Source organism: Dicentrarchus labrax, unplaced genomic scaffold, assembly GCF_905237075.1.
Source record: "Dicentrarchus labrax unplaced genomic scaffold, dlabrax2021, whole genome shotgun sequence".
NCBI lineage: Eukaryota > Metazoa > Chordata > Actinopteri > Moronidae > Dicentrarchus > Dicentrarchus labrax.
This window is the reverse complement of record NW_026136719.1, coordinates 5,973,136-5,986,812: the sequence shown is the minus strand read 5'-3', so window position 1 is coordinate 5,986,812 and position 13,677 is coordinate 5,973,136. Positions and strand designations below refer to the sequence as shown.

The following is a 13,677-nucleotide window of genomic DNA, read 5'->3' as shown; positions in this document are numbered from 1 at the left end:
TGTTCCTCCACACAGATTTCCCTGGCTATTTGCTGCCACCTAGTGGACACAGAGCTGCTGTACATGCTGCTAATCAATAATAATAAAAGTTTGATTTTAGTTTAATTCATTCTAAATTATCTTGACATGTTTGTCTTGGGCATCAATCGTGTCTCCATACTTTTATTTCATTATAATGTATAATGTTTTATATGTTTATTATATTAAGTCTCTATTTCTGCAGTTTTATTTTCTTTCTTTGCTCATTAAATTATCTATTATATTCTGTTATGCAGAAGTTTGGTGTTTTATGAGCTCACTGAACCGCTGGATTGTAAAATATAAAGCAAAAACATCAGTTAATAATAAAAAGGGGAAGCAAGAGACTGTAGTGAACAGAACATAAGGAAAACTCAAACCTTATATCCCACCATTGTCTTCTGTTTTTATAATGTTCTTTTTTTATTGGTTTTCAAAACTCAAACATACATACAAGCCAACTTAGTAAGGTGTTCATCATGAAAGTAAAACAAGACAGAAACAAGGAGATTATAACACAGACAGAGCGTTACACATAGTAACCTGTACGTACTAATATGCCATGTATGAGATTATACCTCAGATTATGTAAAGCAGCACCTCAAATTATGACGTTATATCATTGTGGGAATCATCATGTTCATCTTGCCCATCTATCAGTTTATAACACAGTCTTTCATGAGAGGAGATTTTAGCCATTTCACTGGTATCACACCTAATAAACAGACCCGCCAAGGTCTAAATGCTAACTGTTGTCTGTTCTCTTGCTGTAACAACAGTTTATAAACAGAATATTAAACTAAATCTGACAAATGAACTGTGTTTTTTGCAGAAGAATCCACATCTGTCTGCGTCTGTAAGTGACGAGAGGAGGAACAGAGGAGCAGAAGAAGGAGAAGAAGCCCCACTCTCTTTCGGAGAGATTTCAGGCATGATGATGAAAATGAGATTAAATCTGAACTAAATGAATCAAAGATCTCGTCAGGGGATTCATTCTATCCTCTGCTCCCGTATCTAATCACCTGCACACACACACACACACACACACACACACACACACACACACACACACACACACACACACACACACTGGCCTCATGTTGTCTGCTTGCTTGCAGTAAATAAAGATTGCTGAACTTCCAGTGGCCCCAGAAAGCTCCAGATTTACTGTGTAACAGCTGATTTGTTGTCATTTAATTGAACATTTGTTTGGAGATTAACACCACTAACACACAATATCAGCTGAGTGATAAAGGGTCTTTAAAATGGGACCCTAAAACATGTATTTATTAACTTTCATTATGACAGTTTTATAGTTATATATGACATTTTCCTAAATTATCACTTATAGTGTTCAAGACACAGAAAACAAGAGATATGAGGAGGTAATACTGAAGAGGTTAGTCCAGCAGAAAGATTCATAAGTGTGGATATTCAGTGCTTTCATCTCCCTGACGCTTGCCGTACTTTTCTACTTCAGGATGAGGCTGTTTATCAGAGAGTGAATAAACTTTGTGTTTCTAAATAATAATCTGAACTTCACAAAATTAAAATACTGAGATATTTCTGCCTACTGTGGAAATCTTTAAAGTTTTCTTATAGCCTTTAAAATCAAGGAAGGCCCCTGTGAAGCTTTGGCGACCCCTAGTGGGGGTCCTGTCCCCCAGGTTGGGAACCACTGCTTTCTAGTGTTTGTGATGGATTGTGTTATATTGATTGTTTTTTTTAATCAAAAGACAAAAGTGATCTGTAGAGCTGCAGAGTTTGTTCACATTACCTGATAGCCAACCTATTGCTGCTGTACTGACATGACATAAATCTCTCGCTGCGACGTGTATCCACCCGTTAAATCACGGCGGCGTACAGAAACCGTCACTCTTCTGCTGCCGTTCACCCGACAGCTGCTGGTTCATGTTGTAGAGTTTTTGTTACAAAGGCTATAACTCAATTAAAAAGGGCCTGTATTACAAGTTGTTGGACTTTTACCAGGCAAAGCTTGGTTGCATTATGGGAAATGTAGGATGTAGCGTTTTTTGAAACTTGAAACTTGAAAGACTAAAGATAAAAGATATTTTATCTTTATTTCATTAATTCAATCATTTTCTGAGTCCCTTTAACTTTATATAAACGCAATATCCCTTTAATATTAAACTACTGATTAGTGCAGCTTTAAGCAAAACCTTTCACAAGGTCTACCTGCTTATTTGAAGGCAAACAATCAATCTTTTTTTATTATTTGTAAAAGACTTATTATCATTATAATTTACATCATCAGCCCTCTCATCAGTCGTCATCTCCTGTGAACAGTGACGTTCACGTTCAAGGTCGTTTCGCCTTTAAAGCCTTTATTTGTGTCGGAAACGTTGATGCTGTTCTGTCCAGAGCAGTGAGGAGGAGGAGGAGGAGGAGGAGGAGGAAGAGGAGGAAGAGGGGGAGATATAACTCAGTATGACATATATTCTCAGGCAGGAGAAACCCAGCAGCGGACACGCGTGTTTTCACCATGTAGGAGACAGACAGACAGACAGACAGACGGACGGACTCAGCTTCATCTCCAAACTTCACAGACAGCATGTAGGTGATGCTGCTCGGCTCTGACTGGACACACACAGACACACAGCTCCGGATTTTCTCTCCACAAACAGAAATAAAAAACGCAGGTAAGCTTGTTTGAGGCTGCTGACGCCGAGGTTATGGTTCTTCTTCACCCCCTCCTCATCATCCTCATCCTCATCCTCATCAATGCTCAATGTGCGCACCCTGCGTCGTTTCTTTTTCCTGCAGAGGTGAACTTTGATCCTGTTGTTTTTCTGGTTGCATTGGCTGTCGTGGTTGTTTTAATGGGCGACATTACAGAGTGAATGCACGCAGCAGATGCAGACTGCTGTAAACAGAGACACACAGACTGCCTTTCAGCACCGGGGACAGAGCTCCGGAGGCGGCTGCGTAGCTGCAAACCAGACGCTTCTGCCAATGACTCAACAGACAAGAGTCTCCTCTCTGATATGACACATATCATCTGCAAAGCCTCAAGGCAAAGAGAGAGCGAGCCGGTTTTTAGGATGAGCTGTGAGGTTGCTGTTTTCCCCAGACACCACAGGGCCTTCTGGATTGTCAGGCAGCCATACAGGTTTTGTTTTTGAATGTTTGAGGCATTTTTTTTTTGATAGAGACAGATGAAGAGGTAGACATGATGAGCAAAGGTAGCCGACTGGAGATATACATGTTAACTCATGCTTTTAATAACAATAATGATAAACTTTACAAAATATAGCACTTGTCCTAAAAATGGTATAAAAGTGCCGTAAGAAACAAGAACAAATAAATAAGAATAAAAACACATCAGATATTCCCAGAAGCACCGATATAGCCAGACAGTGAGGATGAGCCGTCAGAAGATTCAATTCAATTCAATTCAATTCAATTTTATTTGTATAGCGCCAATTCATAACAGAAGTTATCTCAGGACACTTTTCAAATAGAGCAGGTCTAGACCGAACTCTTTAACATTAATTACAGAGACCCAACAGTACCACCATGAGCAAGCACTTGGCGACAAGGGCAAGGAAAAACTGCCTGTTAAAAGGCAGAAACCTAGGACAGATCCTCCGGCTCTAGGTGGGTGGTCGTCTGTCTCGACCAGTTGGGGTGGGGTGAGAGAGAGAGAGAGAGAGAGAGCGACAGAGAGAGAGAGACGAGACAGACAGGTGCACAGCAACAACAGTATTGGCAATGGCAGTCAAGCAGGACCATGGCAGGAGGCTCCACCAGGATCCATGAGAACCTGCGAGACGAGAAAGCACAAGAACTCCGGGGAAGAAGTGGAGTTAGTAACATGCATTAAAGGGACATGAATGAGTGCAGAAAGAGAGAGGAAGAGAGTAGCTCAGTGCACCATGGGAAATCCCCCGATAGTCTAGGCCTATAGCAGCATAACTAAGGGATGGTTCAGGACTCACCTGATCCAGCCCTAACTATAAGCTTTATCAAAGAGGAATGTCTTAAGCCTACTCTTGAATGTGGTGAGGGTGTCTGCCTCCCGAACCACAACTGGAAGCTGGTTCCACAGGAGAGGAGCTTGGTAACTGAAGGCTCTGGCTCCTGTTCTACTTTTAGAGACTATAGGAACCACAAGTAGCCCAGCATTCAGAGAACGTAGTGTTCTAGTGGGGTAATAGGGTACTATGAGCTCTTTAAGATATGAAGGGGCCTGACCATGAAGAGCTTTATAGGTGAGGAGGAGGATTTTAAATTCAATTCTACATTTTATAGGGGAGCCAATGCAGAGTAGCTAGTACAGGAGAGATGTGATCTCTTTTTCTAGTTCCTGTCAGTACTCGTGCTGCAGCGTTCTGAATTAATTGGAGCGTTTTAATGGACTTATTGGGGCAACCTGATAATAAAGAGTTGCAGTAATCCAGCCTTGAAGTAACAAATGCATGGATTAGTTTTTCTGCATCTGTCTGTGATAGTATGTGTCTAATTTTTTCTAATATTACGTAAATGAAAGTAGGCAGTCCTAGAGGTCTGCTTTATGTGGGAGTTAAATGACAAATCCTGATCAAAGATAACTCCAAGATTCCTGACAGTGGTGCTAGAGGCCAAGGTTAATGCCATCTAGAGTGACTATATCTTTAGACAGTGAGTCTCTAAGGTTTTTGGGGCCAAGAACAAGAATTTCGGTTTTTTCTGAGTTTAACATCAGAAAATTGCAGGTCATCCAGGATTTTATGTCCTTAAGACATGTTTGTAATTTAGATAATTGATTAATTTCATTGGGTTTGATTGATAGATATAACTGCGTATCATCTGCATAACAGTGAAAGTTAATGGAGTGATTCCTAATAATGTTGCCTAAAGGGAGCATATATAAAGTAAATAGTATTGGTCCAAGTACAGAACCTTGTGGAACTCCATGACTAACTTTAGTATTTATGGAGGATTCATCGTTAACATGTACAAACTGAGAACGATCTGATAAGTATGACTTAAACCAGGTTAGGGCAGTTCCTTTAATGCCAATTTGATGCTCAAGTCTCTGTAAAAGAATATCATGGTCAATGGTGTCAAATGCAGCACTAAGATCTAATAATACAAGTACAGAGACAAGTCCATTGTCAGAAGCAGTCAGAAGGTCATTATTAACTTTAACCAGAGCTGTCTCTGTGCTATGATGAACTCTAAATCCTGACTGAAAATTCCTCAAATAAACTATTGTTATGTAGAAAGTCACACAACTCTTTGGCGACTACTTTCTCCAGAATCTTAGAGAGGAACGGGAGGTTAGAAATCGGTCTATAGTTGGCTAAAACCCCTGGGTCAAGAGTGGACTTTTTAAGAAGGGGTTTAATTACAGCTACTTTAAAGGACTGTGGTACATATCCTGATAATAAAGAAAGATTAATCATATCCAGTAAAGAAGTGCCAATTAAGGGAACAACTTCTTTAAGCAGCCTAGTTGGGATCGGGTCTAACAGACAGGTTGATGGCTTCGATGAAGAAATGATTGAAGTTAACTGATGAAGATCGATAGCAGAAAAACAGTCTAAATATACATCTAAGTTTACATTGACAGAAGTCCCTGAACTTGGAGAGCCACTGATAACTGTTGATGGCAGTTGGTGATTAATTTTTTCTCTAATAGTAATAATTTTATTATAGAAGAAGCTCATGAAGTCATTGCTACTTAAGTTTATGGGGATATGTGGCTCAATAGAGCTGTGACTCTCTGTCAGCCTGGCTACAGTGCTGAAGAGGAACCTAGGGTTGTTCTTATTTTCTTCAATTAGTGCTGAATAATAGGCTCCTCTGGCATTACGGAGGGCCTTTCTATAAATCTTAAGATCATCTTGCCAATTTGAGCGATATTCTGATAATTTGGAAGAGCGCCATTTCCTTTCAGATTTTCTAGCTATTTGTTTTAACTGGCGGGTTTGGTGGTTATACCAAGGTGCTAGTCTCCTATGTTTTAATAATTTCCTTTTTATAGGAGCGATAGAGTCTAATGTTGATCGTAGTGAGCCTGCAGCACTATCGACAAGATTATCAATTTCAGAGGGACTAAAGTCATTATAGGACTCTGTTAAATTCAGACATGGCATTGAATTAAACACTGAAGGAATCTCCTCCTTAAATTTAGCTACAGCACTGTCAGATAGACATCTGCTGTAGGAAGTTTTGCCTAATGGCTTATAATCTAATAGTATGAATTCAAAAGTTACTAAATAATGGTCAGATAGGAAAGGATTATGTGGGAAGACTATTAAATGTTCAATATCAATGCCATATGATAAAACAAGGTCAAGAGTGTGATTAAAACAATGAGTTGGTTTATTTACACTCTGACAGAAGCCAATTGAGTCTATTAATGATATAAATGCTTTACTAAGGCTGTCGTTGTTAACATCCACATGAATATTAAAATCACCTACAATAATTACTTTATCTGATTTAAGGACTAAGCTTGATAGAAACTCTGAAAATTCAGATATAAAATCAGAGTATGGTCCAGGAGCGCGGTACACTATAACAAATAGAACTGGCTGCAGTGTTTTCCAGTTTGGGTGAGAAAGACTAAGAACAAGGCTTTCAAATGAATTATAATTTAGTTTAGGTTTAGGGTCCATTAAAACGCTCGAATCATATATGGCTGCCACTCCACCTCCTCGGCCTGTGCCTCGAGGAATGTGAGTATTAATATGACTGGGGGGGGGATTCATTTAGGCTAACATACTCCTCGTGGGACAACCAGGTCTCAGTAAGACAAAGTAAATCAATATCATAATCTGATATTAATTCATTCACTAGAACAGCTTTAGAGGACAGAGACCTGATATTTAACAGCCCACATTTCATTCTCTTATTTTGTGCTACTGAGGAGTTGGTTTTAATTTTTATTAGATTTTTATGTTGAACTCCTCTTGTTTTTATTTCTTTAAATAGTTTAGGTGGTCGGGGGACAGACACAGTCTCTATGGGGTTTTGGGTGGGTGACTGTTCTAAAGAAAGCGCAGAGGAGTGTGTAAGACAGCAGCTCTGCTTCCTGGTCCTAACTCTGGACTGTCAGGTTTTAGAAATAAACTTCTCCATATTTGTAGATAAGAGAGCCGCTCCATCCAAAGTGGGATGGATGCCGTCTCTCCTAATCAGACCAGGTTTTCCCCAAAAAGGCTTCCAGTTATCAATGAAGCCCACATCGTTTGCTGGACACCACCTCGACAGCCAGCGGTGGAATGACGACATGCGGCTATACATGTCATCACTGGTCACATTGGGGAGGGGTCCAGAGAAAACTACGGTGTCCGACATTGTCTTAGCATAGTTACACACCGACTCCACATTAATCTTAGTGACCTCCGATTGGCGTAAACGGGTGTCGTTACCGCCGACGTGGATAACAATCTTACTGTATTTACGTTTATCTTTAGCCAGCAGTTTTAAATTTGATTCAATGTCGCCCGCTCTGGCCCCAGGGATACATTTAACTATGGAGCTGCCAATAACCAGAGTTGGTTCCTCAGCGGGTGTATCGCTGAGTGGGGACAATGTATTAGAAACGTGAAGCGGTTGGTGGTGAACTGTGGGCTTTCGCCGTTTTAGTCTTCCTTCGCTCAGTCACCCAGCCTCCCTGTCTGCCCGGCTGCTCGGGAACTACCGGGGGAAGTACCGGGACTCACTAAGCCTCGCCTCCAGCGCAGTAAACAAACTACATTTAATACAGGAACCATTATCTTTAAAGGAGGCAGAGGAATAACTGAACATCTGACACACTGAGCAGGACAGAGGAAGAGGAAGAAAGTAGTGAAAAGTCCCTAAAAGAGGGAGAAACTCCGAGTGTTTAAGTAGAACTAGTCTACGTTTAAATGTTAAGCGGGTAAATAACCGCTGTAACGAGTAAAACTAATGTATATTTAGCGTTCACTGACAGAGCTGCACGTCCAACCAGGTGAGTCAAGTCAAAAGTCAGTTTTATTTCTATAACCAAAAATTAGAGGTGTGCCTCAGGATTCAAACTACAGGAGGAGAATCTTAATAAGACATGATGCTATTTCTGCTATGCCTTTCTATTTTTCTGTATCTTCATTATCATGTATAGTTCATGGTTAGAATTATTGATGTATGAGGGTGAATGATGTTTAATAAATATACCGGCATACATCCTATTCTTCCCGTCACCATCAGAACTTTCCTAATCTCACTCAAACTTTACACTGCAAAGGGCTTTACAGTCTGCAGCATATAACACTTTCTATCTTTAGACCCTTTTCAGGTCAAGGAGAAACTCCCTAAAAGCCCTCTAACAGTCTCTAAAGCTGAATTTTTTTTGTTGATGCTTCATTTTCTGTTAAACTGCTCCTCTGCTGTAGTACTTTTGATTTAAAGGGATCATCCAGTAACTAGTGTGGAATTATCCCTTTTTAAATGTGCCAAATAAATCAATAATAAGTTTAATCTACTGATTGACGGACGAACTGTGACACTGTTTTACAGGGGCAGAAAATGGCGGCCGCAGACATCCTCTACTTCACTTTGTGGGTCACCACAGTCTTCCCCAGCGGACTCGGATGCCCTGAGCTCTGTGCCTGCTCAGACAAATACTTCCGCCATTTTGCCGAATGCTCCTACAAAGACTTAGCTGAAGTCCCAGACGATTTTCCTCCTAATGTTACAACCATGAGTCTCTCCGCCAACAAGATCAGTGTGATACCGCTGGGGAGCTTCGACAATGTCACCCAGGTGACGTCGCTGTGGATGGCCCACAATGAGATCATCTCCATCGAACCAGGGGCCCTCGCGCCTTTGGTTCACCTGCGTAACTTTGACGTCAGCCACAATAAAATCGTAGACTTTCCTTGGGAGGATCTGCAGAACCTCACAGGCCTGCAGCTTTTGAAGATGAACCACAACGAGATGATCCACCTGCCGAGGGACGCCCTATCCAGCCTCAAAGACCTGAGGTCCCTACGGCTCAACGGTAACAAATTCACAACCATAGCTGAGGGGACGTTTGACGGTTTGGTGTCGCTGTCCTATCTGCAGATTTATGAAAACCCTTTTGTGTGCACCTGCTCCATCGACTGGTTCAGAGACTGGATTTCAACAACCACCATCACAGTCCCGGAGCAGCATCTGATCACTTGTGCGTCTCCGGAGAAACTTAAAGGGGAAGTGATCAGAAAACTGCCCGAGTCAAAGTGCACAAGCACAAGTGTCACAATACGAATTGAGCCAAATACTCAAAACAAAACTTTCTATGAGGGCAGCACACTGGTCTTGACTTGTCAATTCACAGGAAACCCAAAGCCGCTGGTCATGTGGAGCATTCGCAGCCAGAGCCAGAAGCAAGAGCTGGCTTTGTCGTTCACTGAGGATGACTCAGCAGAACCAGACGAGGCCTCCTTACTGTCCCATGATCCTGTCAAAGTCTTTAACAACGGCACTGTTGTCATTTCACACCTCAGGAAGGAAGACGGCGGCAACTACAGCTGCTCGGCCACGAACGAATTTGGAAGAGCTGAGGATTCGGTGTCAGTGAAGGTGGTGGCTTCACCAAAACCACCACCTGTGAAACAAATAACCACAACACCTTCGTACACTAGAACGCCACAATCTATACGCCAAACGGATAAAACGTCTGTTGTTGATTCTGTGCATCAAATCATGAACGTCGTACCCACTTTCCCGCCCACTGCGGAGATCACGTCTTCTGAAGAGGCAACGACATATCCGTCACGTGCTAGTAAATGTGGCTTGACGGCTAACACAAGATACATTTCTAGCCACGTCTTCAACGGGAGCCTGGATGACATCAAGCAGTACACGTTTGACTTTGGAGTCATCGCATTAGGGGTGTCAGAAACAGAGGCGACAGTGCGACTCAACCCTCTTCTCATACCCAGAGACAGGAGCGCTAACAGGGCCGCCGCAGCCACCGCCTCGTCCGAGAGCTTCCAGGCCGACAGCGAAGAGCATCACGGCCTTTCAGACGCTTCTGAAAAAGTCCATTCAAATGGCTTGTATCTGTGCGTCACCGCAGACCGCAAACACTCAGCCGTGCAGTGGTCGAGGATCAAAGAGGGCGTGAACACGTATCTGTTCAGCGGCCTCCGTCCTGGCACCAACTACTCCCTGTGTCTGACCTACAGAGGGGAGGACTGTGAGGTCCAGGTGCTGTTCACCACCAGGAGGAGGGTCCCTAACCTGCTTATCATCATCTCCGTAAGCATCTGCCTCCTCACCGTGTCTACCGTGCCACTCCTCGGTGCGACGTGCTTCCACCTGGTGTACAAATACCGCAGCAAGACCTACAAGCTGATACTGAAGGCCAAAGACCAGTATCACATGGAGAGGAACCTCGCCACCAACTTCAACATCCACGCGTCTCACACTGAGTCTCAGAGGAAGATAAACGGCAGCCAGCTGGACGAGGAGGAGGGAGAGACGGAGAGCAGAGACGGAGAGAGGGAGGCAGATACAGAAGAAAGCATCATGACCGAGTCCTTTAGTCTGTCTCAGTGCAGGGGGAATTTAGACAACTGTGAGGTAGGATCTGAGTACAGCGATAGGTTACCTTTGGGGGCTGAAGCAGTGAATATTATAAGCAACTACAAATATCCAAATCAGTAATTGTTTCTGACATAATCATCAGTTGTAGTTTCTTTTGCATATGGTTAAAACAGGTTAAAATCAGTTTGTGCCAATAGTTTAGGGTCTGTTCTAGAAATATTGCTTTGTTCCTCAGTGACAAGACTCAAAGTAATGTACTCGCTTTAAACCTCACCCTAAGCTGCATTACAGGAAAAACCAGCTGCCAGTCTCTATCAATTTTCATATGGATGTTTTCCAGACAAACGTTTTAGTGAATCAGCCCTGGTTTAAGCTATTTTACCCTTGTTGTAATCTCCACGAACAGATATCTGCATATGAAGGCAGAATCTGGAGGCAAAGGACTCGATTTTGGCATCAAAAGCAAGTCGTGTTGATCAATCACGCTTGAGGCAGCTTTGGTTGCTTGCAGTCTGAACCAAAGAGGTGGAGCGCGTTGGCCGAAATGCAATCTCAGAACCGATCAGCTGTCGTCTGACAACAATTAATCTTTTATTCACTCTTTTAAAACTAGATTCATATGCAAATATCAGTTAATAGAGATTAGCTCCTGAAACATCGTCCACCAAATTGTTGACAGAGGATAACTGATGGGTTCTGGATATCACAGCTTGTTTTCCTCTTTTTAAATTGTAATTCATTCATGTACATTTCTAAAAAAAAAAGCTGCTCTGGCAAACAAAGATACAACCAGTTTGTGTTCCAGAGAGAGTAGAAAAGTAGAGAGAAGAGACGCTACCATCAGAGCACTCGATATCTTTGCTGTTTCATATTTTATTAAGACATTTTTTATGATGTGTTTCAGCCAGAGGCCTTCCTCAGAGCACAAGTGGCATTTAAAGGAGTATTTAGGAAAGGAGGAGAGCGCCAGTACCACTCGTAATGTCCGCCAGTAAATGCGCAGCTACAGCCAGTTAGCTTAGCTTAGCACAAACAGGGTAAAAAAAAAAAAAAAACATCTAGCTTACTAACAGCTTAAGTAAACTAGTTGGCGTCCTAAAAAAGAAAAGCACACAGAATGCAGAAATAATAGAAAATGCTAAGAAATGTTAAAATGTACATCTGGATCCAAATCCAGACAGTGACAGACAATCATGGGATAAAGAAAATGTATTATTATGATTATTTATTCAATTTATTTAGTTAAGAGCACTAGTTCATAACATCAGGAAACATCAGTCGTTCTGTAAGATAAATCCTATAACAGAACAATTTCCCCTAGGGGATCAATAAAGTATATCTTCTTCTTCTTCTTCTATAAAAAAGTTAAATTTCTACCACTGAAATCTTTTCTGTTGTTGTTTTAAGATACGTCCACTTCCCACAGACAAACAGACAAGAGGTTATATTGTATATATTTGAGTTGTAATCCATCACAGTGAACAAGGAGGGTTTATTTAGTTAGTTAGTGCCTCTTGTGCAATCTGTAACAGTCGCTCTTACACATGCACGACCCTGTCTCTTAGAAATTACTTTTGTGTTCATATCACAGCATTTAATACCGGTCAGGATTATGTTCACAGACAACTCTTTTTGAGTCACAAGGAGGCAAAAAAGCACTTTGATTTTGGCTTATGTCTCAAATCATTGCTGACTTTTGAATAATACTGTAGTCACTATGAGCGGATATTATTGCCTATTTTGGCAGAAAACAAATGAAATATGTAGTCAGTGAACATTTAAGGTACTTTAATGAACAACAATTAACCTATTAAAGAGAAAATCCTCATTCTAATTCACAAAAGTTTCTCTTTCTAGGAGACGGGGCTGAGCTGCTAAATGTAGCTGGGACACTTTAGACCCCAAATTGCCAAAATGTTCTCAGACAGCGACAGCACAGTCCATAAAGTCAACCTTGAATTAAACAAATAGGTCTCTGTATTGACATTATTTGCCCAAATTGATCGATTTCAACAGCTCAAACACCCAAAGGAAGAAATGGAAGTTTCTGTCAGGGAATAATCTTATAAATTTATTAATATAAACCTAATTATCGCCTTTATTTAGAGCATATTTGTTTCTAATAAACAGCTATTGAGTGAACAGCAGACGAGAGCACAGAACAAACGGTGATGAAAGAAATGGTGACCGGACGAGGACGGCGACGACAAAAAAAAGAAAGACGTGTGAGAGCAAACGTAACAAAGCTTGTGCCACATGCGACATGTATTGCAAAATGTCAGCTAGACGTAGGCGTAGTAAATGGCCTAACTGTGACTAACCAATAATCTGCTTTTGCAGTAAATGTGTGCTGTGGTTTTAGGAGTGCAGTAGCTTTAAAATACAGAAACTCAACCCTCTCACGAGGGAGTTTAAATGTTTAGATTAAACTGTGTTGTTCCAAAGAGGAAACCATTGTTGTCCTGCAGCTGTGAGCTCTTTTGTCCAGTTAACACTGTGATAAGATTACTGTTTTCATGTTGAATAAATCTAAACTCTCTCGCTGTCTCGCTGGTAAAAATGTGGACAAGTTAGTTAAATATTGTCTCCGTCCACTGCGGTGTTCAACAGTAAAGGCACTGAGTGTGTATGTGAAGTTGTATCTGGGTCATCATGTGTCCATCCTGTTGTATCTCTGTGTTAGAAGACCTGCATGCTGCCTGTTGTATGCTGAATTCTTGACTTCGGGTCCGTGTTTGCCGCTGTTTGTTATTTCTGTTTTATACCCCCTGTAATAAAGGAAACGGTATGTTTTTACCAAAGTGTTTAAATACCCTCACTAACTCCCTTAAATCCTATGTGCCTCAATAAAGTTTTGACAAAGGAATGATTCATTATATGTCTCTAGTTTTCCTGATAAATGATGAAATGAATTACATTTGGTATGTCTGACATGGGATTACAAGACACCACTATATGTGAAACATTAAAAACATACTTTTAATTTGACATAAACATGAAACAAATAAATTTGTCAATGTAAAAGACCTACATGTGACTAACAAAAGATATTTTTTTTTTCTGATTTGGTTTGATAATAACATGAATTAAAATAAAATTCATGATATATAGGTCAAATGATAAAGTTATTAATTGAACTTTAGCAGGATGGGA

General features: G+C 41.1%; 1 protein-coding gene and 1 pseudogene across 2 annotated transcripts; one reads left to right on the top strand and one right to left on the bottom strand.

Moving 5' to 3' along the window:
* Positions 1 to 2,371: 2,371 nt before the first annotated feature.
* Positions 2,372 to 13,390, top strand: LOC127351792 (immunoglobulin superfamily containing leucine-rich repeat protein 2-like). Of its 2 annotated transcripts, none has more exons than XM_051379706.1 (2): positions 2,372 to 2,678; positions 8,509 to 13,390. In XM_051379706.1, the coding sequence occupies exon 2, from the start codon at positions 8,518 to 8,520 to the stop codon at positions 10,642 to 10,644; it is 2,127 nt and encodes a 708-aa protein (XP_051235666.1). In that variant the 5' UTR covers positions 2,372 to 2,678; positions 8,509 to 8,517; the 3' UTR covers positions 10,645 to 13,390. The 2 variants fall into 2 exon arrangements, with proteins under 2 accessions (XP_051235666.1, XP_051235667.1); XM_051379707.1 differs by lacking the exon at positions 2,372 to 2,678 and adding an exon at positions 7,121 to 7,963.
* Positions 3,721 to 4,635, bottom strand: LOC127351794 (uncharacterized; annotated as a pseudogene).
* Positions 13,391 to 13,677: the final 287 nt, after the last annotated feature.

Coding starts and splice junctions, on each gene's coding strand:
- LOC127351792 (XM_051379706.1), top strand. CDS start 8,518: ATGGCGGCCGCAGACATCCTCTACTTCACTTTGTGGGTCACCACAGTC.